At 35.8% G+C, this 26,747-nt stretch overlaps 1 protein-coding gene across 1 annotated transcript in view; it reads right to left on the bottom strand.

Annotated features, from left to right (window-relative positions):
• Positions 1–26,747, bottom strand: part of STT3B (STT3 oligosaccharyltransferase complex catalytic subunit B) — a 133,510-nt gene that overhangs the window by 64,138 nt on the left and 42,625 nt on the right. Inside the window, exons 2-3 of the mRNA XM_053599334.1 lie at positions 20,652–20,760; positions 15,199–15,486 (exon numbers count right to left, since the gene is read on the bottom strand). Of these exons, the coding sequence (XP_053455309.1) occupies positions 15,199–15,486; positions 20,652–20,760 (397 nt within the window). The remainder of the gene's footprint in view (positions 1–15,198; positions 15,487–20,651; positions 20,761–26,747) is intronic.

Here is a 26,747-nt window from a genome sequence, read left to right as displayed (position 1 = left end):
ACTGCACCGGCAAGCTCCACCCTCAGGGTCTCAGAGCAAGGATTGGGTGGGTCAAAGTAACCTACTGACTGAGCAGCCTAAAGGCGGGACTGAGCTGCCTTACAGCCTTAATCCTTAGGGGCAGAGTGAGACAGTTTTGGCACACTGGAGCCTTGGGCTGTTGCCCTTGGTAGAGTGCCGTGACATCACAGCTCATAGCAACCTCAAACTCCTGGGCTTGGCGCCGCCCACACCTCCATAAGAGCTGTGCAGAGACCCCCGACTGGTGACCCGCACCCACCGGGCCTCCACATTCCCTGACCAGGAATTGCGGGAGCCACGCAACCCTGCGTCCTCCCTCCTGTGTCCTCCAAGCTTCCACACTACCCGGTTCATCTGGACAGCGACTCTGGTAGCTTCATGCCCTTTGGAGCCTTCCCTGCCTCTGCGCAGAGCTCTTCTCCTGGCCAGAGACTGCTGGAGCCTTGGGCTCTCTGTGCCAAAGTCACTGGGCGCCTGGCACCCCCAGCCCTGTTGCTGGATCTGGGTGTGTCACAAACCGGAGCTGCTTCCACAACCAGAACTCCCTAGCTAGAGCAGCCCCAGAGGAACTACACAGGGTCACTCCCTACAAAGATCCAGCAACAATAGAGTGATCCTGCTGGGGTCTAATCTGGGAGACACCTCCGCAACTCTGAGGACAGCCAGAGGCAACGGTGAAAAACAATCATGAGGTGAAATCAACAGAAAAACTCTGGCAATATGAATAATTAGAGTAGATCAACTCCCATAAGGATCAATGGGGCAGAAACAGCACAAGACCCCATGCACAAAGAAATAGCTGAGATTTCAGAAATTGAATTTAGGATCTGGATAGCAAATAAGATCGGATTACAATTCCAAAAGTTATCTCAAGAATTCAACGGATTCAAAGACCAAATGACCAAAGATTTTGACACATTGAGACAAGAAGCTGCATTCCTCAAAGATCTGAGAAACACAGTAGAAGCCCTCAGTAACAGAATGGAGCAAGCAGAAGAAAGGATTTCTGACATTGAAGACAAAGCTTTCGAATGCTCCCAAATCCTCAAAGAAGAAGAGAAATGGAGAGCAAAAACAGACCACTCTCTCAGAGAGCTATCGGATAATTTGAAGAAAACCAATATTCGTCTTATAGGGATCCCCGAAAGTGACAAAGTGGCTTCACAAGGCACAGAGTCTCTTCTCCATGAGATTATGAAGGAGAATTTTCCAGACATGTCAAGAGATTCCGAAATTCAGATAGCAGACAGTTTCAGAACTCCAGCACGACTCAACCCAAATAAGACATCCCCCAGAAACATCATAATCAATTTCACTAAAGTTAACATGAAGGAGAAATTCTGAAAGCTGCCAGACAAAAGAAAACCATTACCTACAAGGGGAAGAATATCAGAATAACTGCAGATCTCTCTGCTGAAACCTTTCAAGCTAGAAGAGGATGGTCATCGACTTGTAATCTCCTAAAACAAAATAACTTTCAACCCAGGATCCTGTACCCAGCTAAACTGAGCTTCATTTGAGATGGAGAAATTAAATACTTCAACGACATTCACATGTTGAAGAAATTTGCCACAACTAAACCAGCTCTCCAGGACATTCTTAGACCTATCCTCCATAAAGACCAGCGTAATTCTAGACCACAAACTAAACCCACCCCAAAAATTCTTGATCAAATTCCAACTTCCACAGTCGCAAAAGGATGAAAAATGTCCACCAGTCACTCGAAAGGCTTATCAATACTCTCAATTAATGTGAATGGTTTAAATTGTCCTCTAAAGAGGCATAGGTTGGCGGACTGGATACAAAAACTCAAGCCAGATATCTGTTGCATCCAAGAATCGCATCTTACAAGACAGGTATAGACTCAAGGTGAAGGGATGGTCATCTATGTTCCTGGCAAATGGAAAGCAGAAAAAAGCTGGCGTTGCAATCCTGTTCGCAGATGCAACAGGCTTTAAACCAACCAAAATAATTAAGGATAAGGATGGACACTTCATATTTGTTAAAGGTAATACTCAATATGATGAGATCTCTATTATTAATATTTATGCACCCAACCACAACGCACCTCAATTTATAAGAGAAACTCTAACAGACATGAGCAACTCGATTTCCTCCACTTCCATAGTAGTTGGAGATTTTAACACCCCTTTAGCAGTCCTGGATAGATCCTCCAAAAAGGAGCTAAGCAAAGAAATTTTAGATTTAAACTCAACCATTCAACATCTGGACTTAACAGACATCTACAGAACATTTCATCCCAACAAAACTGAATACACATTCTTCTCATCAGCCCACGGAACATACTCCAAAATCGACCACATCCTAGGCCACAAATCTAACCTCAGCAAATTTAAAAAAATAGAAATTATTCCTTGTATCTTTTCAGACCATCATGGAATAAAAGTTGAACTCAATAACAACAGGAACCTGCATACTCATACAAAAACATGGAAGCTAAACAACCTTATGCTGAAGGATACATGGGTTATAGACGAGATTAAGAAGGAAATCACCATATTTTTGGAACAAAACAACAATCAAGACACGAATTACCAGAACCTCTGGGATACTGCAAAGGCAGTCCTAAGAGGGAAATTTATAGCACTGAAAGCCTTCCTCAAGAAAACGGAAAGAGAGGAAGTCAATAACTTAATGGAACATCTCAAGCAACTGGAGAAAGAAGAACACTTCAACCCCAAACGCAGCAGAAGGAAAGAAATAACCAAAATCAGAGCAGAATTAAATGAAATTGAAAACAAAAGAATTATACAACAGATAAATAAATCCAAAAGCTGGTTTTTTGAAAAGATCAATAAAATAGATAAACCTTTGGCCAACCTAACGAGGAAAAAGAGTAAAATCTCTAATTTCATCAATCAGAAATGGTAATGATGAAATAACAACAGACCGCTCAGAAATTCAAAAAATCCTTAACGAATACTACAAGAAACTCTACTCTCACAAATATGAAAATCTGAAAGAAATCGACCAATACCTGGAAGCACGCCACCTACCAAGACTTAGCCAGAACGAAGTGGAAATGTTGAACAGGCCTATATCAAGTTCTGAAATAGCATCAACTATACAAAATCTCCCTGAAAAGAAAAGCCCAGGACCAGATGGCTTTAGGTCAGAAATCTACCAAACATTTAAAGAAGAACTACTACCTATACTACTAAACCTCTTCCAAATATTGAAAAAGAAGGAATATTACCCAGCACATTCTATGAAGCAAACATCAACTTGATCCCCAAACCAGGAAAAGACCCAACAAGAAAATTATAGACCAATATCACTAATGAATATAGATGCTAAAATACTCAATAAGATCCTAACAAACAGAATCCAACAACACATGAAAAAAATTATACACCATGACCAAGTCGGATTTATCCCAGGGTCTCAAGGCTGGTTCAATATACGTAAATCTATAAATGGAATTCAACACATAAACAAACTTAAAAATAAAGACCATATAATTCTTTCAATTGATGCAGAAAAAGCTTTTGATAATATCCAGCATCCCTTCATGATCAGAGCACTTAAGAAAATTGGTATAGAAGGGACATTTCTTAAACTAATAGAGGCCATCTACAGCAAACCCACAGCTAATATCGTATTGACTGGAGTTAAATTGAAATCATTTCCACTTAGATCAGGAACCAAGCAAGGTTCACCATTGTCTCTATTGCTTTTTAACATTGTAATGGAAGTTTTGGCCACTGCAATTAGGGAAGAAAAGGCTATCAAGGGTATCCACATAGGGTCAGAAGAGATCAAATGTTCACTCTTCGCAGATGACATGATCGTGTATCTGGAAAACACTAGGGATTCTACTACAAAACTTTTAGAAATGATCAAAGAATACAGCAATGTCTCAGGCTACAAAATCAACACCCATAAATCTGTAGCCTTTATATATACCAACAATAACCAAGCTGAACAAACAGTCAAGGACTCTATTCCTTTCACACTAGTGCCAAAGAAGATGAACTATTTGGGAGTATACCTAACTAAGAACGTGAAAGATCACTACAAAGAGAACTATGAAACTCTAAGAAAAGAAATAGCCGAAGATGTTAAGAGATGGAAAAACATACCATGCTCATGGCTGGGAAGAAGCAACATCCTTAAAATGTCCATACTGTCCAAACCAATATATAATTTTAATGCAATACCTATTAAAGCTCCATTGTCATACTTTAAAGATCTTGAAAAAATAATACTTCTTTTTATATGGAATCAGAAAAAAACTCGAACAGCCAAAACATTACTGAGCAATAAAAATAAAGCAGGAGGAATCACGCTACCAGACCTGAGACTGTACTATAAATCCATAGTGATTAAAACAGCATGGTACTGGCACAAAAGTAGAGAAGTAGATGTTAGATGTCTGGAACAGAATAGAGAACCAAGAGATGGATCCAGCTACTTCCCGTTATTTGATCTTTGACAAGCCAATTAAAAACATTCAGTGGAAAAAAAAAAAAAAACATTCAGTGGGGAAAAGATTCCCTGTTTAACAAATGGTGCTGGGTAAACTGGCTGGCAACCTGTAGAAGATTGAAACTGGACCCACACCTTTCACCATTAACTAAGATAGACTCTCACTGGATAAAAGATTTAAACTTAAGACATGAAACTATAAAAATACTTGAAGAAAGTGCAGGGAAAACTCTTGAAGGATTGCCTGGGTGAATATTTTACGAGGACTCCCCAGGCAATTGAAGCAGTATCAAAAATACACTACTGGGACCTGATCAAACTAAAAAGCTTCTGCACAGCCAAGAACATAGTAAGTAAAGCAAGCAGACAGCCCTCAGAATGGGAGAAAATATTTGCAGGTTATACCTGCGATAAAAGTCCAATAACCAGAATCCACAGAGAACTCAAACGTATTAACAAGAAAAGAACACGTGACCCCATCTCAGGGTGGGCAAGGGACTTGAAGAGAAACTTCTCTAAAGAAGACAGACGCAAAATCTACAAACACATGAAAAAAAGCTCATCATCCTTAATCATCACAGAAATGCAAATCAAAACTACTCTGAGATATCACCTAACCCCAGTAAGAGTAGCCCACATAACAAAATTCCAAAACCAGAGATGTTGGTGTGGATGTTGAGGAACGGGCACACTTCTACACTGCTGGTGGGAATGCACACTAATACATTCCTTCTGGAAGGATGTTTGGAGAATACTTAGAGACCTAAAAATAGACCTGCCATTCGATCCTATAATTCCTTTACTAGGTTTATACCCAGAAGACCAAAAGTCACAATATAACAAAGACATCTGTACGAGAATGTTTATTGCAGCCCAATTCATAATTGCTAAGTCATGGAAGAAGCCCAAGTGCCCATCGACCCACGAATGGACTAGTAAATTGTGGTACATGTATACCATGGAATACTATGCGGCCTTAAAGAAAGATGGAGACTTACCTCTTTCATGTTTACATGGATGGAGCTGGAACATATTCTTCTTAGCAAAGTATCTCAGCAATGGAAGAAAACGTATCCAATGTACTCAGCCCTACTATGAAGCTAAATTATAGCTTTCACATGAAGACTATAACCCAACTATAACACAAGACTATGGGGAAAGGGCCAAGGAAGGGGAAGCGAGGGGGGAGGTTTTGGTGGAGGAAGGGTAATGGGTGGGGCCACACCTATGGTGCATCTTAGAATGGGTACAGGCGATTGCACTAATGTACACAGCTATGATTTAACAATAAAAAAAAAGTCACCTCAAGACATCTGAAAAAAAAAAAAAAAAGAAAAGAAAACAAGTCAACCAAAACACGGGCAAAATATCTGAGCAGATTATTTAATCAAAAAATAGAGATGGCAAGGAAACACATGAAAATGCCCATATTAGTCACTGAAGAAAAGCAATTAAAAGATAGGAGATACAACTACCTACCTACAAGAATGACTAAAATTGAAAAAATCTGACTAAACCACATGACAGTGAAGCAGACAGAGCAAGTAAAACTCTCACACGTTAGTGGAGGAAATGTGAAATAAGCAGTCACTTTGCAAAACTGTTTGATAGCTTTTTATAAAAGGTAAATATATAATTACACAAACCAGTAAGCCATGCCTAGGCATTTACCCAAGAGGAATAACAATATATATCCACCCAAAGACCCAGACATAAACATTTATAACCACTTTATTGGTAACTGGGGGAAAAAAACCTATAGTACGTCCATATAATCAAAGATGGCTCAACAATAAAAAGTAACAAACTATTAAAACATGCTATAGCAGGGATGACACTGTAAAAATATAAGTCTAAGTGAAGAAAGCCAGATACAATGGGTCACCCCTATTATCTGTTTCTAGTCATATGACATCTTAGAAAAATACCCAGGGAGAAAAAAGATGAGTGGCTGCCAGAATATGGGGTAGGGAGAAGAGAAGATTCATTATAAAAGCATAGGAGGGAAACTTTAAAACAAAAACTTAGAAGAGGCAATATGATAAACACTGCTCCATGTACTATTTTATCTACATTAGTTAAGTACTTTTGTAAATCATGGGCTCTTGTGTTGGTAAATAATAACAAACATGTACTCACCTCTGTACCTTTACATGCATTAATTTAAGCCATTAAGTACTACTACTTCCATTTTGTAGCTGATGAAATAGGCACAGGGTGGCAGCCTTAAAATAACTCCAGTGATAGAGCTGGAAGTCACATAAAGAGGAAACCAAACCATGCCAGTTTGGCTCCAGACTGTACTCTTAATCACTGCATTGTGATGACAAAACATTATGTAGAACACAAATCCAAAAGTTTATCCACAAATGTTCTCTCTGTAGAACACAAATCCAAAAGTCTACCCAAAAATGTTTTGGTCAAAACACAAGTTTTCAACAGCAATAGTGCATCCATAACCAATAAAGCTACACCCAAAATGTTTTTAACTTTTAAATTCTTAAAAAAAATTACACCTTTTTAAATACTTGGCTTAAAAATAAAAACATCAAATGAGGCAATTTAACATTTCTATTTTAGAGATTACCAAATATTTTTACCTTAATAACCTCATGTAGCCTACAAAACAACTTTTCAGGGAAGGTAAGGGTATAATTATTTTCACTTGCAATTGGTAATAACAAAATTTAAATAAACATTATTATCTATTACAGCTATGAGCAAAACATTTTCTGTGTTTTACTTATGAGAAAGTGAGATTGAAAAAGGTCCAACTTGCCAAGTGTGAGAGAGCAACATTTTAATGCTGAAACTCAAACACAAGACTTTTTATGGCAAATACTGGAGCTGCTTCCACTTTAAAGCTAATATATTATAAATATCTTACTTTTAAAAAGATAGCACAGGAAAAACTCTCATCTAGTTTTCGAGTGAGAATGTGCTGCATTCTCTCTCTATAATCCTTCAAAGCAATAGAAAGATTGTTTTTCTACTAGATTATTAATTTCACTTAACCCTGCATAATCAACGTATAAAATTATACCTACTCTGTACTATGGTCTACAAAAATGTCTGTTAAATAAACTATTATACCACTTCAAAAAACAAGCTGATCCTTTAGGTCGTATGAAAATGCAAGGGACCCCAAATAGCAAAAACAATCTTGAAAAGTAAAAATAAAGTTTGAAGGAATTATACTTCCAGATTTCAAAATGCACTACAAAGGTATAATAACCAAAACTGTATGGTACCAGCATAGAGATAGAGACAGACAGCAATGGAATAGAGTAAGAGAGCCCAGATATAAGCCATACACCTATAATCAATTGATTTTTCACAAGGGTGTTAAAATCATTCACTGGGAAAAGAATTACTTTTTTCAACAAACAATGCTAGAACTGACACCATTATACAAAAAATAACTCAAAATGGATGAAAGTCCTAAATGGAAGACCTGAAAATATAAAATGCTTATAAGGGAACACAGGTATACATTGTCATGACCTTCATTAGGCAAGAGTTTCCTAAATGATACTAAAGCACAAGCAATAAAAGCAAAAATAATGAAAAGCTATTTTGCAAAGAATACTATGAAGAGAGTAAAAAGGCAATCCTGAGATAGAAACAAAAGGAAGAGAAAAAGAATTAAACATTTCACTACCAAAACATCAGCTAAACACAAATGGTGACAGTAATGTGAAAGAGAAAAAAAAAACAAAAACAAAAACAAAAAAACACTATCAGGCGTTATAGAAAAAAAAAAAAACACAGCAAAATGATGTAAGTCCCTCCTTTTCAGGAATTACTTTAAATGTATGTTAACTCTACAATCAAAAGACATACTTGCAGAATGAACAAAACCACAAGATCTAACCACAGGCTGTTAGGCAGAAAAAATTATTCCATCCAACAGTAAGCAAAAGAGGGCAGGGGTGGCTATACTAATATCAGAAAAAAACAGACTCTGAATTTTAAAAAAAAGGTTACAATAAATGTTTCAACACAAGAAGATTATATCAATTATGAACATTTGTACACCTAATAAGAGACCATCAAAATAAATGAAGCAAAATCTGGCATAATAGAAGGGAAAAACAGAAAGCCCTACAATAATAGTTGGTGACACCAAAACCCTATTCTCAATAATGGATAGAACCAGACAGAAGATAAGGAAATAGAAGACTCAAATACAATACACAATTAAGTCTAAGAGACATACACCAAATTCATCTTGAACAACGGCAGAATACACATTCTTCTCAAGTACACACAGAATATTTCCCAGGATATATTGGGTCACAAACTAAGTCTCAATAAATTTTTTTAAAAGCTAGATATCATACAAAGTATTTTCTCCAACCACAAAAGGATGAAGTTAGAAATTAGTAACAGAAAGAAAACTGGAAAATAAACAAATTTGTGGAAAGTAAACAACACACTCTTAGCAAATGGGTCAAAAAAAAATCTAGAAAAACACAATATAACAGAACTTATGGGAAACAATAGAGGCAGTGCTAAGGGGAAAATTCACAACTATTAAATGCCTACCTTCAAACATAAGAAAAAAAAATCTCAAATCAAAAACCTGACTTCACAATTTAAGTTGTGAACTACAAAATGAACAAACTAAACCCAAAGCTACCAGAAGAAGGAATTAAATAAAGACTTGAACAGAGGTAACAAAATATAAACATCTACAAAATAGAAGTAAACATATACAAAATAGAGAACGAGAAAAAACAGACAAAAACCAATGAAATAAAAAAGTTAGTTCTTTAAAAAGATCTATAAAATTCCTAAATCTTCAGCCACACAGACTAAGGAAAAAAGAAGACTCAAATTACTAAAATCAGAAATGAAAGTAGGGACACAACTACTGATTCTAGTACTATGAAGTCTAACATACAAAAAAATTAACCCAGACGGCCAAATGCCTAACAACACAAAAACCTACCAAAACTAAATCATGATGAAACAGAAAATCTTAACAGAGTTTTAACTAGAGTAAGGAGAATCAATCTCAGTAACCAAAAATTTCCCAGAAAAGCCCTAGACCTGACGGTTTTGCTAGTGAATTCTACCGAAATATTTAAAGATAGGGCGGCACCTGTGGCTCAGTCGGTAAGGCACGGGCCCCATATACCAAGGGTGGCAGGTTCAAACCCGGCCCCAGCCGAACTGCAACAAAAAAATAGCCGGGCGTTGTGGCGGGCGCCTGTAGTCCCAGCTGCTCAGGAGGCTAAGGCAAGAGAATCGCTTAAGCCCAGGAGTTGGAGGTTGCTGAGAGCTGTGTGATGCCACAGCACTCTACCCAGGGCCATAAAGTGAAACTCTGTCTCTACAAAAAACAAAACAAAACAAAACAATATATATATATATATATATATATATATATATATTTAAAGATAAAACTAACACAAATCCTTCTTAAGCTTTTCCAGGAAACTGAAGAGAAGGGATCATTTCCTAACTCATTCTATGATGCCAGTATTACCCTGATACCAAAGCACAAAACACTGCAAGAAAATTATAGACCAATATCCCTCTAGAACGTTGATGTCAAAATTTTCTGGAAAATGCTAGCAAACCATAGTCAGCAAGATATTAATAGGTTAATACACTATGACTAAGTCGGACTTATTCCTGAATGCAAGGACAGTTCAACACAGAAAAACTTCAATGTAATATACCATACCAACACAATGAAGAAGGCCAGGGGCAACATGTGATCATCTCAGTATACACAGGGAAAAACTCAGCAAAATCCAAAAGCCTTTCGTGATAAAAACACTCAATAAATTAGGAATAGAATGTAACTACCTCAATACAGTAAAAGCTACACATGAAAACCTGAAACAAGCATCACACTCAGTGGTGAAGGACTGAAATCTTTTCCTCTAAGATAAGGAACAAGGCAAGGATGCTGTTTTCAACAATTCTACTCAACCTAGTACTACAAATTCTAGCCAGAGCAACTTGGAAAGAAATATAAGGCATCCAAATTAGGAAGAAAGTAAAATTATTTCTGTTCCCAGCTGATATACTCTTACATTTAGTAAACCCTAAAGATTCCACACACCAATAAAACCTGTTGGAACTAACAAATCAAATTCAGCAAAGTAGCAGAATACAAAGTCAACAATCAGTTGCATTTCTACATACTAATGATGAACAATCTAAAAAGGAAATTATACAATTTCATTTGTAACAGCACCAAAAACAATAAAATACCGGGACAAGGTTAAACAAGGAGGTAAAAGGGTTGTACAATGAAAGCTTCAAAATGTTACTGAAAGCAATTAAAGACATAAATAAGTGGAAATAAATCCCATCTTTATTGATCATAAGATTTACTGTTGTTAAGATTTCAATGCTACCCCAGAAGGGATCTAAAGATTCAATGCAATCCCTATAATAATCCCAATGTTGTTGTTTACAGAAATAAAAAGATCCATCCTAAAATTCATATGGCATTTCTAGGAACACCAAATACCCAAAAAAATTTTGAATAAGAACAACAAAGCTAGAGAACTCATACTTCCTGATTTCAAAAGGTACTGCACTATAAAGTCACAATAATCAGAACAGTGTGATACTACCATACAGACATATAAACCTAAGGGACAGAACACAGAAATAAACGCTCAGGTATTTGGTCAGATGATTTTGACAAGGGTGCCAAGACACAAGGGGGAAAGGACAATCTTTTCAACAAACGATGCTAGAAAAACTGGAAATCTGTAAGCAAAAGAAAGAAGTTGGACCTCATCTAATACTATGTACAAAAATTAATTCAAAATGCATCAAAGACCTAAATTTAAGGCTTACAAAACTATAAAACTCTTAAAAGAAAGCAGAGCAAATAGACAAACTGGATTTCATAACAATTAAACTATCTTGTGTATAACAAAAGAAGCTATCATAAGCGTGAAAAGGCAACCCACAGAATGAGAGAAAGTATGTGTAAATCACATATCTGATAAGAGATTTATATCCAGCATATAGAGAGAACTCCTAAAAGCCAAAAAAGAATCCTAAATAAAAATTGGAAAAATGACTTCAATAGAAGGCTAATAAGCACACAAAAAATGTTCTTCACTAATCAGTAGGTTAAAGAAAATCAAAACTATAATGATACTATTTCATATCCATTAGTATGACTACTGTCAAAAACAAACAAGTATTGACAAAGACATGCTTAATTAGAACCCTTGTGTCGTGCTGGTGGGAATGTAAAATGGTATAGTTACTATGGAAAATAGTATGGTGGTTTTTTAAAAAATTAAAAATGTAAATAACATATGATCCAGCAATTCCACTTCTGGGTACATATGCTAAAGAACTGAAAGCAAGTGTGGGGAACAGGCTGTGAGGCGGCAGGGCCCCCACAGCCTGGGGAAATGTTCAGGGAATGACCCGCACCCCAGCTGCTGCTTCTCCTCTAACAACAAACATTCTTTTCACCTGCTAGAAGTCACATAGCTCATGTATACTTTCCTTAGTACTGGCAAGCACACAGCTTTTTCTCTTTAAAGTTAATCTTTACCCCAGGTATTAAGATTTACCTTGTTAAAGATACTTTATAAATAAAGCTGTTTCCACAGTTTGGTGCTGGCGGCAGTCATCAGCTGCATCAGACCTCTGATCCCATCCTACCTTTTGTCTCATCTTTCTTTCTCATTCCCACCATTTCCATTCAGGTTATTTCCTCATGCTGGTTCACAAAAGCAAGGTCTCAAAGAGAACACCAAGCTCAGAGCATTATTCACATTGGCTAAAATGTGCAAACAACCCAAGTGTCTGCTGATGGACGAATCAATTAAAAAATGAGGTATATAAATGTATTACACACAATGGGATATTAGTCTCCCTAAAAAAGGATGAAATTCTAATATACGCTATAACATGGCTGAACTCTGAAAACATTAGGCTAAGTACAATAAGCAAGCCACACAAAAAGACAAACACTGTATGATACCACTTACATGATGTACTTAGAGAAGTCAAAATTAAAGAGACAGAAAATAGAACAGTGATTGCCAGTTTTATTTTATACACTGATAAGAATTCTGTGGATGGATGATAGTTGCACACAATTATGACCTATTTAATACCAATACCCCTGAACTGTACATTTTTAAAGTAAGTTGGTAAATTTTATGTTTATTTTACCACAATAAAAAAACAGGAGGAAAAAAAGAAATGAAGTACTAATACACAACAGTGAAAGAAGACAGACATAAATGGTCACACTGTAAGATTTTATTACATGACCTATCCAGAATAGGTAAGTCCACAGAGGCACAAAATATATAACTGATTACCAAAGGACAGAAAGAGGGGGGAACTAGAAGGAACAAATTTTCTTTTTTGGGTTGATGACATGTTCTGTAAATTGATAGCAGTGATGGCTGCACTACATTCTGTATATACTAAAAAGCACTGATTGTACACTTGAAAAATGGCTCAAATATACACTGAATTTATGTTATATAAATTTTGCCTCAATTTTTAAAAATTAAATTTGAAAAAAAGGTTGAAAGGTAGTTTAGATGCCAGTTAGAACACTATTTCAATGATCCAGACCAATGATATGTTAATAGAAAATAAAGTCACAAAACTATATATAGAATACAATGCCACTTTTGTGTTTCTTTCTTTCTTTTTTTTTTGTAGAGACAGAGTCTCACTGTACCACCCTTGGGTAGAGTGCCATGACATCACATGGCTCACAGCAACCTCTAACTCTTGGGTTTATGTGATTCTCTTGCCTCAGCCTCCCAAGCAGCTGGGCCTATAGGCGCCGGCCACAATGCCCGGCTATTTTTCACTTTGTGTTTCTTAAAAGCATAGTAAAGTTCAGAAATATGTTTAAATTCAAATGGTAGTTATATCTCTCGGTGATTTTTTTCTTCATATTTTTGTGTTACCAAAATCTCCCAGAAATAGGGCATTTTATTTTTTAAATGGATTATCACGTATTTCAAGAAATATAAAAGAATAGCAACTATTAAAAGTTATAAACCAATGGGCAGCGCCTGTGGCTCAAAGGGGTAGGGCGCTGGTCCCATATGCCGGAGGTGGCGGGTTCAAACCCAGCCCCGGCCAAAAACCACACACACACACAAAAAAAAAAGTTATAAACCGAACTATCCAGACTTTCAAGTACAAACATAAGGCCATATTTGCTCCAGCTAATTTTATCTAAATTTGATTTTTAACTCTGCTGACACTCCCTTATTACTGCTCACTTTATTATCACCTTCCCATCTACTTTCAGGAAAAAAACCACTCTCGTGTACCTAGTGTATAATAAAAAGGCTATACATTCAATTTCCATTATTAACAGGCATAAATATAGGACAGATCATATCACACTGCTTAAGATTTACACAAATGATTTATCATACTGTACATATTCTACTGTAATTTATTTTTCCACATGGCATCATATTATCAAGGTCTACTTATATTTACATGTATTTTTTATAGTTAAAAATACTATTTATTAAAAGGAATTAAACAGAAGTTCCAGTTTTTAAGGTCTTTTTTTCCCCTAGCTGCATGTGATAAGTACTTTTTAAATACATTTGTGGATGAGTACAATAGCACGGGAAACATCCTACTGCTTGCCATCCTCTTCATCGCGATAGGTGCTTTTCTTTCTTCTTTTTTAAATTCAAATCAAGACACTACCTATTTAATCACACTGTAGACATTCTTTGGAATTCCATGCCAGAGCAAAAATACTCATTAGCCAAGCAGTTTTAAACAAAGTAAAATAATTATTAAAGAGAAAAAGTATGCTGCCATTCACCTAGATAACTAAAAATATAAACACACAAAAAAGTATTGACACATAAATTTTGACAATTACCATCACTGAAAAAGTATAAACATAAGCTAAAGCTAAAATAATGAACGCAAACTTTTTTAAATTTTATTTTTGAGACAGAGTCTTACTTTGTTGCCCTCTGTAGAGTGCCATAGCTCACAGCAACCTCAAACTCTTGGGCTCAAGTGATTCTCTTGCCTCAGCCTCCCAAGTAGCTGGGACTACAGGCGCCGGCCACAACGCCCAGCTATTTTTTTTTTTTTTAAGAGACGAGGTCTCACTCTGGCTCAGACTGGTCTCAAACCCGTGAGCTCAGGCAATCCACCTGCATTGGCCTCCCAGAGTGCTAGGTTACAGGCGTGAGCCACTGCATCCAGCAATACATGCAAGCTTTATGAAACCAATAATTTAAGTAAAACGTAAATTAGGCAAAAAAAAAACCCATTAAGTTTAAATAGCTTGGCAACAGCAAAATACATAATGCTAGTTTTGAGAACAATTTAAAATTCAAAGCCATCAAATTATGTTTCAATTTTCCTAGGTGCCATTTCTTACTTCTCACTCTCTAGACAAACAAACAGGTTGTTCTTTACTAGCTCCCTTTCTGGAGTTACGTCTTATAAAGAAAGGATTATCATCACCTGTAAATTAGGCATAAAAGAACTATGAAAATTAAATCTTACTATATATTAATCTAGTTACATATATATATAAAACTAGAGAAAAAAAGCCAGATATATTTTTAAATTACCCATTATTAAATTTATTATGAACAATAGCAGGTCTCTGCATGCAACTATAATTGGTAAAAGACAAATGTGTACAACCTGAAGTCTTTGAGGAGAAAGGTCATGGGTATTAATGGCAGCAAAACACATTTAACTGTTACTTACCCATAAGTAGTATGTGAACTGAAGTGCAAAAATAGCAATCCCTTCATTATCAAATGATCCAGCTACTGACCGAGATATGTAACCAGGTACAATGGCAATAAAGCAGGCAGCTAGAAGTCCTGCTCCTTGGTTCCAAAGTTCTCTGGTAAGCAGGAAAGTAGATATAGACGTAAGGCCGCTAAAAGTTGGTGCAAGGAATACACATACATCTCTTATGTGAACTGTTATGTTCAATGTATTTAAAATCCAATGGATAAGACCAGCTGTTATCATCAATCCTGGGTAAACCTAGAAGAAAAAAATGGAAAATCTAATTTCACATAAAATGAGATAACATGAAAATACTATTATAAATCCTCTTCTTTATTACTACAAAGTTTATAGTAAGCACATAGTTAATAGTAAGTTTGAGAACAAGATCTCAAAATAGTTTGCCTTCATTACCAGGTACAAAAAAAATCTTTTTGGATAGATGCAAAGAACAATGTTGTATGTGAAGGACTATGCATTTAAACAGAGAAAATAACAAAACAAGAATGATTAAAATAAAAATGTTTAAAAGTGTTAAACTGTAGGTAATTTTCTTACTGGTCCCACTTTTATTCCACTCTGAAGTGGGGTCATAGTCTAATTTACCCTCTAGTTTCAGGTTTTAAAACACTCCAATTTTGGCAATACTTGTGTGTGTATAAGGAAATAAGAAAAGGGAGAGAAGACAAAAGTTACGTGCAAGCTGGACACTGAGATGGAAGGATCACTTGAGGCCAGGAGTTTGAGGCCAGCCTGGGGGTTTCTCAACAGCGACACATAGTCTCTTAAAAAATAAGAAAAATTAGCTGGGCATTATGGCTTGTTCCTGTAGTCCCAGCTACTGGGAAGACTGCTGAGCCTGGGAGTTTTCAGGCTACAATGAACTAAGAATATGCCACTGCACTCCAGCCTAGACAACAGAGGAAGACCCCATCTCTTTAAAAAAGCAGAAAAGAAAAAAGAAATAAAATTATGTGCAAAATTATATAATTATTATTTATAAAAAGTATCCTCCATTCCAGCCCAAAATTTGGAAAGTGAACAACTCTAGCTAGGAAAAGAACAACTAGTTGGTGAATTTAAGTATAATGCTTTGGGACTACTGAAAGGTTTAAAGTTTTTACACTATTTGAAGTACTTAGGGACAAAGGAAAATAAACTAGAAGATACCAAGTAACAGTTAAACTCACCCTTTCCCTAAAAGAGTAACATCAAACATTGAAAAGACTGAAATAACAGTAAATAGGACATTCTTTTTGTGCTATTTCTCAGTGATTAATATATGTTATGCGTTCATATCTGGAGTGCAATGGCACAATCACAGATCACTGCAACCTCCAACTCCCAGACTCAAGCAATCCTACTGGCGTAGCCTCCCAAGTAGCTAGGGCTACAAGCATATACTACCACATCCAGCTTATTTGACTCTTAAATTTGTCTCTTAAATTTGTTTTATGTTTTTTTGTTTTTTTTCTTTGTAGAGATCAGGTTTCTCTATGGTCTCAGGCTGGTCTCCAGCTCCTGATCCCAAGAGATCCACCTATCTTAGTCTCCCAAATCACTGTGACTATACTATTTAAAATTTGCAAACCCCAATATAGTTTTCAGGGCACTCCCTTGCTTTTTTCTCATAGAACTCTTATCATTTGACATACTATATATTTTATTTATTGTCTATGAACTGCCTACACTCACAAGAATGTAAACTCTAGAATAGCAAGTAAATTTTCCTCAGCATCCACTTTTTCCTGGCAAAAAGTGGATGTTCCATACCTCCTGAAATGCACGGGAAAAGGAAAAGATAGAGGAAAGAAGAAAAAATCTGGTAATTCACCACCATTCATAAAAACTTTGTTCCATTTTACATTCAATACTAGGTACCAATGTATGATTCTGTCAGCAATACTGAAAGAAACTGAAAGTGAACTGGAAAATAACTCTAAAGGTAAGCCAACATACCCATATTATATGGCAGCCTGAGCTGACACACAAATCAGCCAAAAGATTATACACAGAAGTACTAAAGATAAGGACCAAAAATAAATAAACTTTCAACAACAAAAAAGGCATATTCAAGCTCAAAAGAAGGGGAATTGTCCAGATGCCAAAAATGAAGAAGAAATTCAAAATAGGTACTAATATCACTGGAGTCTATGAGAGAAAAGAAGAAAGAGGCCAAACAAACAAGGCCTGATGAAGGGCTTAGGAATTGGAAATGGGTTTTCACATAATAAGAGGATCAGAGAGAAGACTTAATTTGAGCACAATGAAAGGCCTGTTTATGAAACTTAAATAGACAAATCCTACTTATCAAGGGAAATACTAAGGAACTTTGCTTTCCTTCCAAATCTTTGAGTAGAAAGAAAGTCCTAAAGGAGAAATAAGAAACTCATTCAGAAGTGTGATATGGGTTCTACATTATAACATTAGATATAATGAACCATAAGCTGCAAAATAACCTCTTAAAATTGTCCTAAAACCAATGAAACCCATAGGGGCTTCAGCAAAGGCAAATGAGAAAGATTATTATAGGGATGGTCCCAAATCCCAGGATACTAGAAGTGTCAGAGAAAACAGGCTATCATTGAGGACGAACTCAAGATTAAAAGTTATAGACACACAAGGAAAGAAACCAGTCATTAAATATTAACGCAATATGGTATATAAGATTAGTACCACAAGAACTATAGGTAATAGTCATCGACCGTATCTATTAATTTATTAAATCCGAAATGTATGATATCCATAAGTACTAAGTTTGACAGCTGATATCTCTGACATTTCTTATTTTTATTGTGACGGTATAGCCTCGTTCTTTCAAACACATGTTTTGCCTTATGGTTATCTTTCAGAATAATTTTTATAAAACCACAGACAAGTAAAAAAATTTGTGTTATTTTCAAATATTGTCTCATGGAACCAATGCAGTGTAGACAGCTTGAAACATCAACAAAGTGTTTGGGAATGAATGCACAGTACATCAATGGTTTGAGAAGTTCCATTCTGATGATTTTAATCTTGAAAATGAGCCACGTGGGCAACTTAAGACCAGGTAGATAATAATAAGCTAAAAGTCATAGTGGAAGCAAATCCATTTCAACCTATGCACGAACTAGCTAGCTGCAAGTTTTGACATTACTATTCCAATACTGGACCATTGGAAATAAATCATTAAAGTAAAGAAGCTAGACAGATGGGTTCCACATGAATTAAACGAGCGTCAAAAGAGACATGGTCAAAGCTTGCCTTTCTTTGCTGTCAGGACATAAAGGCAAACTATATCTAAACTGTATTATTACATCTGATGAAAAACATGTTCTTTTTGACAATCACAAGCATCCAGCAAATGCCAAACCAATAGTCCAAAACTACAGCTGCATGAAACCTGGTCAGTCAATTACAAAGGATGTCTACTGAAACCAAGTGGATGGCATGATGAGGATGTTTGTGATTAAGCAGTTGTGACTGGTCAACAGAGACAAGCCAATCCTCTTGGAAGACAACACTTGACCACATGTTGCACAAACAATGCTGCTCTAACTACAAAAGCTGGACTTGGACTCTCTGTCATCCACTGTATTTGTATTCACAAGACCTTTCACCAACTAATATTTCATCCAAGCTTTGGATCACTTCTTGCAAGGAAAAATACTCAATTCTCAACAAGCTGTGAAAAATGTCTTCCAAGATTTCATTGCCCCTCACTCTCCAGGCTTCTTCTTTGATGGCATAAATTACTGTGAAGATAGCAAAACTACTGTCAGTAATTTAGGCACATATTTTGATTAACTGTACTGCTTCTTGTTTGAGATATAAAGTAAACTTCTGATTTGAAATTGGGCATTTCATATTTGACTAATGCTACAATTTAATACCTCTCTAATCCATACTGGAGACCATCATAAATACTCTTATATCTGTATCTCTATTATATTAAGTATAAGATGATGTCTCATAGTAGAAACACACCACCTACCATGGTGAACATTCTTTCTAAATACAGAGGGAACATTTACAAAATGTGGATATATCCTAGGCCACAAATCAAGTCTCAATAAATTTTAAATGATTGGAATTGGCTCAGCGCCTATAGCTCAGCGGCTATGGTGCCAGCCACATACACAGAGCTGGCGGGTTTGAATCTAGCCTGGGCCTGCCAAATAGCAATGACAACTACAACAAAATTAGTCAGGCATTGTGATGGGGGCCTATAGTCCCACCTATTTGGGAGGTGAGGCAAGAGAATTGCTTAAGCCCAAGAGTTTGAGGTGGCTGTGAGCTGTGATGCCACAGCATTCTATTGAGGGCAACATGGTGACATTCTGTTTCAATGAATAAATAAATAAATGATTGAAATTGCACAGAATTTTTTCTCAGAACATATTTGAGATATAAAGTAAAAAAGATAAGTAGGAAATTCCTTTATGCTTTGAAGTTAAATGCAATTCTAAATAAACCATGAATAGGGGAAATAAAAATACAAAAATGTTGATTACAATAATAAAATACTACATTGAAAATTATGGAAGGTAGCTAAAACAGTGATTAGTGTGAAGTTTATAGCTTTAAAATGCATCCACCAGCAACAAGGAAAAAGTTGAGTAAACCATCTCAAGAATCTGAAAAAGAACATCAAAATAAACTCAAGAAAGTGGAAGGAAAAAAAATAAATTGAAATGAAACAGAAAACAAATACATATTGGAGACTTTCAACAGAGTAAAAGTTTCTCTGGGTTTAAAAAAAAAAACCTAATAAAAACGATAAACTTCTGACACAAATGATCAAGAAAAAAAGAAAATATTGGGCGGTGCCTGTGGCTCAAAGGAGTAGGGTGCTGGCCCCATATGCTAGAGGTGGCGGGTTCAAACCCAGTCCTGGCCAAAAGAAAAATCAGACCTGTATCCCCAATATAAGACAGTGCTGCCTTGCCTTTCACTTTTTCTTCAAAACTCTCCTTATATCTCCATATATTTTCCCGTATGTCATCTTTATGGACATCAGAAGTCTCCATGAACTATAATCAATACTCAGTTACCCAGAATAATTTAGGGGAGATTTGAGGCTTGAAAAATTAAGATTTATCTGGTTATTCTAAATTTCTATCTTTTTCCAAAAAGGTTTTTCCCAATTAAGCTGCTATAGAATAAACATACACAAATAACCCAAATATTAGATACAATGTGATTATACACCCACTATTTTTAAAAGTCTGAGACAGTCCAAAACAGGTTAGGAGGTAGGGACAGTTATCAAGAAAACAGCCTAAGTAAATTAAGTGTTGGATAATCAACCACAAAAAAAAAACATGTATTAGTTAACTATACAAAGCTTTCAAGAATCCCTATCACCTTAGCAATTAATGATTTATTCAAATAAGAATAAAATTTTATGCAATAATTAACATAACTGCTCATATACTTACAGTACCACCTACTATTCTTCCTAGAGGATACCATGCTCTTTCATCAAACCAATTTAAAAATTCATAGAACCCATGAGATGCAAGATGATGTGTTGATCTATAGTTAAACCTAGAGAAAAGAGGGGGGAAAAAAGAAATGTTATAAAACTGATTAACAGAAATAAATAGCTTTCTTTTACAAACTTTGCAGCTACGGATATATAAATATGTTTCATAGCCATTTTCCTCAAATTTGAATAGCAAAATAATCTGAAAATATCAAAAGAATATGCTTATACACACACCTCTAATATATCTATTAATAAAAACAACCTGCCTTCTGCTCCTTCCACCCCTGCAAAAAACCCACACCTACGATATCAGTAATGCTTAAATTAACACTTGACCATTGCTTGGGGTCTAGGTGGTAGAAAGCCATAAATCTGGATGAACAGGGTGATGAAGGTCCACAGAATTCATCATATGCTCAAAAAAGTCCAGGATTCTCAAAAGATTAAGAACCATTAACCAAAGACAAAATCAAAATGAAAGAAGGAACACACTCAACAATAAACCAAAATCCTGCAAACCGAGAAAGTACAGGAATGAAGAAAAACTATAGTTAACACAAAAAAATCAGTAAACCATAGCAGCACTGTAAAACAAGAATATAACCTTAAAGAAATAATCTAATTTCTGAAAGATAACAGATAAATGAAAAGAAGTGAAATTGAGGATACTAAGGCCTAAAATGCACGCAAAAGAAAACCACAAAGCATAGAAGGCAACTGCAGAGATATCCCATGTTTAGTATAAAGAAGCTATGGCGGGCAGGAGAATCCCAGAGCAATCCTCAGGATAATGATTCTAAGAATATTAAGTCAGGTGGATCCCCTTCCCCCACTATTGTCAAGCAAGGAAGTGAGTTGAAAGGTGCTTGAGATAGGAACACAAAAGGTAGACAAGTGAATCAAGAAACAACAAACCAAGGCTGGACACAAAGAAGATGAATAGAAAATCTTCATACTTCAAATGAGTTTGATACATTCTTTCCAGTAGCAAGTCATAATTGGCCCTCACTAGAAGCAGGCTTTGAAGCATTTTTAGAAAGACTGTTCAAATATCAGATCAAGTACATATCTCAAACATTTGAGATAAGTAAGCAACATGAAAGCTAAACATCAAAATCAACAAGTAGAAAAATTAATACAACAGGAAAAAAGAAACAAGAATTAACACATTCAGAGGGCTAATATAAGCCAGAGTACCTTGAGAGGAAGTGTAACCTAGGTTCTAGAATCCTACTGCATGGGTTTGAATCTTATTTCCACACTTACTAGTTATAGACCTTGATTTGGCAAATTACTTATGTTTTCTGTGCTCTAGTTCTTCATCTGTAAAACAGGGATGATAATGATAGTGCCTAAATCACAAGATAGCTATAGTGAGTAAACAATATAGTGTCTCTCTGAAGCACTTAGAGGATACTGCACTTAGTGAATAGACTTTTGATGGATCCATTTAAGACTTGAGCAGCAAAATTATGACTACTGAGATAAAATAAATGATAGGCTAAATGATGTCAAGGACAAACATAAAAAACAAATTAGAATAAGATAAAAGGTATTTAAGAAATTTAAAGAGAAATCTAGGAGTTCCTATATTTATAGTATAAATTTCAAAACACTAAGGATAAAATACAACTTCAAATCAATCATTCAAAGGAAATAAAAAGACTTTCCACAAAAAAATAACAAAATCAGATTAATACCATATTTTTCAGTGGAACCACTAGATGCTATAATGCAACGGAGTAATATATCCAAATTTCTGAGGCAAAGGATTTCAAATTCAGAAATTTAAGTAAAGCTCTAACTTTGTTTGCCAAAAACAGAGAAGACTAAGCTAAAGCTAGAAACACTCCCCCTGCTTTAAGAAGTATTTATCTGAGCTGAATTTAAAAAGGGAAAGTTTCAAATGCCAGAACAATGTACTGTACTTTCAAAGCCAAGATCATGGAAAGGTTATCCAATAAAAGATGGAAGACAAACTAACCTCCACCAAGCCACCAAAGAGGTTATAAAGTTATTCTCTTCCGGAAAAGAGGGACCTTCCATAAAAAAGCTAAACTAATATCTTTGTGTCCTGGAAGGAATCCCCAACCTAAGAAATTAACTTTGAAAACAAGAATCAAAACACCTGGATTAGCAGTTAAAGCAAAAACCAAAACCCAAAAACAGCTCTGGAGAGATCTGGGTAAATTCATAAAGAATTAAACAACACAAGAAAGAGATTTACACAAGAAAAATAAAAAGAGTAGCACCCCAAAATTTGTGAAAATATTTTACCCGAAGAGGCCTACTATTTCAGTAAGAATCAGGTTTTTAAATTTTCAACCTAATTTTTCATTTCAAAAACTTGATAACATTTTAAAGACCAGGAACTACATATTTCCCTTCTCTGTTCTCAGTACAGGTAGCTTATTAACCACCTTATTAATTCACTATAAGAAATGTCAGTCACATCCAGGTCTTCATTTATTAACCAGAATGCCCACAATTCAGTAATACCTCCCTACCTAGACCTTTCTTATGTCTAAACCAGTATTATCCAACTGCCTACATAGTGTTTTTCTTGGAATGTCACAAAGGCATTTTAAACTCATTATTAGATACCGCCTATCCACCTCCAAAACAAATACAGACACTATGTCTGCTCTGAGTGTTCCCTAACTACCACCTACCATGAAGAATAAATCAAGTTGCCATCACTGAAAAGTTCCTTTTCTCTCATATCCTATACACAAATCGTAACAAGGTCATGTTTTACCTAGGCTATTGAAATATCCTCTAATTATATCTACATCCATTCTGCCCATCTCCTAATTCCCCAATTTGTGTACGATGTCACAAGAATGAAGGTCTTTTCAAAATGTGATCATACTGCAACTCTCTGAACTATTCAAAGGTTTTACCTCTTAAAATGAGAAACTGCCATTTAACATAATGGTCAAAACCACACCTGGCCTAGCTCTTACAACACTGTACTACCTCCCTTCTTTTCATCTTTCAGTCCTCCGTACTCACCTTATTGCTTCCCACCACAGGATCTGTATACTGCCAATCCCCACTCTGCTTGGATTACTGTAATCTCCCAGGAAACAAAAATTTGGTGTATTTTCCTTCCTAGCACTTGCCACTGATGAAATTTCACATTAGTATATTATCTACTCCACTAGACAAATACTCCCACAAAGACACCACTATATCTTTAACCTCTAGCAAGGCACGTGGTACACAGTAGCCGTCAATTACCTGCTTAATGACTGATTTCATAAGAGGTCATTAAATACGAATTGTCCATTTTCAAATCAAAAGTTTAGCTTATTATATCTCAAAGAAGCAGTATAATTAAACGAAACATGTGCCTAAACTATAGACAGTTTTGCCATCTTAATGGTAATATGCTTATGCCAACAGTGAAGAAGTGAGTGGCAAAGAAACTGCCAAAGGCGTTTTCCACAGCTTGTTGAAAATGGGAGTATTTTTTCGTAAGAAGTGGTCCAAAGCCTGGAAGCAGCAATAGTCAGTTGATGAAAGGTCTGGTGAATATGGTGGATGACAGAGACCTTCCAAATCCAGCTTCTATAGTTTAAGCAGCATTTGTTTATGTAACAAGTGGTTTAGTGTTGTCTTGCAAGAGGACTGGTCTGTCTATATTGACCAGTCTGTCTCAGCTGCATAATCACAAGCATTCTCATCATGCCATCCAAATTGGTTGTAGTAGACATCCTTTGTAATCTATTGACCAGGTTTCATGAAGCTGTAGTGGATACCACCAGCTTTGGACCACCAAACAAACACCATTAGCTTTTTTTGATGAATATTTAGTTTTCGACTATGTTTCAGCATTTTACCTTTATCCAACCATTATGCTGAATGCTTGTGATTGTCAAAAAGAACATGTTTATCATCACATGCAACAATACAGTTTAGATATAATTTGTGCTTTTATGTCCTGACAGCAAAGAAAGGCAAGCTTTGACCAAGTCTCTTCTGACGCTCGTTTAATTCATGTGGAACCCATCTGTCTAGTTTCTTTACTTTGCCGATTTATTTCCAATGGTCCAATATTGGAATAGTAATGTCAAAACTTGCAGCTAGCTAGTTCGTGCATAGGTTGAAATGGATTTGCTTCCACTATGGCTTTTAGCTCATCATTATCTACCTTGTTCTCAGGTTGCCCACGTGGCTCATTTTCAAGATTAAAATCACCAGAATGGAACTTCTCAAACCATTGATGTACTATGCATTCATTAGCCACATACTTCCCATTTTGTTGATGTTTCAAGTTGTCTATACTGCATTGGTTCCATGAGACCACATTTGAAAATAACACAAATTTTTACTTTCCATGATTTCAAAAAAACTTCTCCAAAAGACATGTGAAAGATAACCATAAGGCAAAACATGTGTTTGAAAGAACGAGGCTGTACCTTCACAATAAAAATAAAACAAGTGCCAAAGTGAAATGTCAGAGATATCAAATGTCAAATTTAGTACTTAAGGAAATCATACATTTCATACTTAATAACCTAATACATGCTTTTAAGCAGAGATGAGATATAATCGGGATATTTTCTCAGATAGCTACCTAATGCCAATTTTAACTGGTTTTCCCAAAGTTTAAGACCAATTTAACTAAACTTCTTGAAATCCAAGTCTGAAACAAACCAACTCTAAGATTCTATAAAAACCCAAGCCAAGGAATTTAAAATCTAAACAGAAATGGAAATAGAATATGTTTAGTTTTGCTTTACCTCCAGGATCTAGTCACTCCTGGTATACCTTTTCTAAGGCTCCCACAACTCTCTTATTCTTTTTGATTTTCAGTTAACTTCTTCCTACCTGAATCACCCTATATTTCTACCCTATATTCTGGCCCAGTTTCAAACTGATCACTGTAAATATTCTTCTGAATGGTCTCATGGTTTAAAGTATCTTATGCCCTTGAAGTGAAATAACTGGAAGGAGCAGTATACTCTCATTTGACCTTTTCAATGTAGTGGCAGTCACTATTTTCTTTTTGAACCTGCAACTCAGTACCCTCAACCCATACCACTACAAGTAATCAGATGTGCTGATAGCTAAGTTAACTACCTTGTTGCAAAGATAAATAGAAAGTGACACTCCATTGAAGACATCCTGTTGCTTAGTAACCTCACCAATACTTAGGATTATCAAATTTTAAATCTTTAGTAACAATGGGACTGTGTGTTGACATTTCATCACAGTTTTGATTTACATTTCTACAATGCATCCTGAAGTTAAATGCTTTTCATACATCTATTGGCCATTAAAATTTCCTCTTGGGTAAAGACTGTGTTGAAGTCCTTTGCATATTTTTTTCTAGTGGACTGAAATAAATTTTTTCTTGTCTTAGGTACTATTCTGTCATCATTTACATGAGTTGTAACCTACCTTACCCTGAGGCTTCTCTTTCCATTCGTAATGGTTTTTGAAAAAACAGAAAATTTTGACATAAAACCCCAAATTTATCAATTTTCTTGTCAGAGGATTAGTGCCTTTTTCTGGCTAAAAAAGTCCTTCACTACCCCAAGGTCATACGACTATTTTATTTTCCTCTTTATGCTGATTTATAGTTTATGATTACCTATTCAGGTCTTTAATACACATGGAATTAATGACTGTATATGGTGCGAAATAGGGGGTTAATTTTTTTCTTATAAATGTTCCATCGTTCATTCAAACTGTCCTTTTTTCACTGCTGTACAGTCACATCTCTATCATATATTAAGGGCTCATTAATGTTTAAATTTGTTTCTGAATCCTATATTCTCTCCAAGCGGTATTTATGTCTACCCTTTCACCAATATTATGAAATACTTTTTACTATCACTTTAAATTAAACCTTAATATGTAGTAAAACACTTTTTTTTGTGAGACAAAAGTCTCACTATGTTGCCCTCAGTAGAGTGCCACGCAGTCACAGTTCACAGCCACCTCAAATTCCTGGGCTTAAGCAATTCTCTTGCCTCAGCCTCCCAAGTAGCTGGGACTACAGGTACCCGCCACAATGCCCAGGTATTTTTTGTTG

This window comes from Nycticebus coucang, chromosome 8, assembly GCF_027406575.1.
Source record: "Nycticebus coucang isolate mNycCou1 chromosome 8, mNycCou1.pri, whole genome shotgun sequence".
NCBI lineage: Eukaryota > Metazoa > Chordata > Mammalia > Primates > Lorisidae > Nycticebus > Nycticebus coucang.
This window is presented reverse-complemented; position numbering and strand designations above follow the sequence as displayed.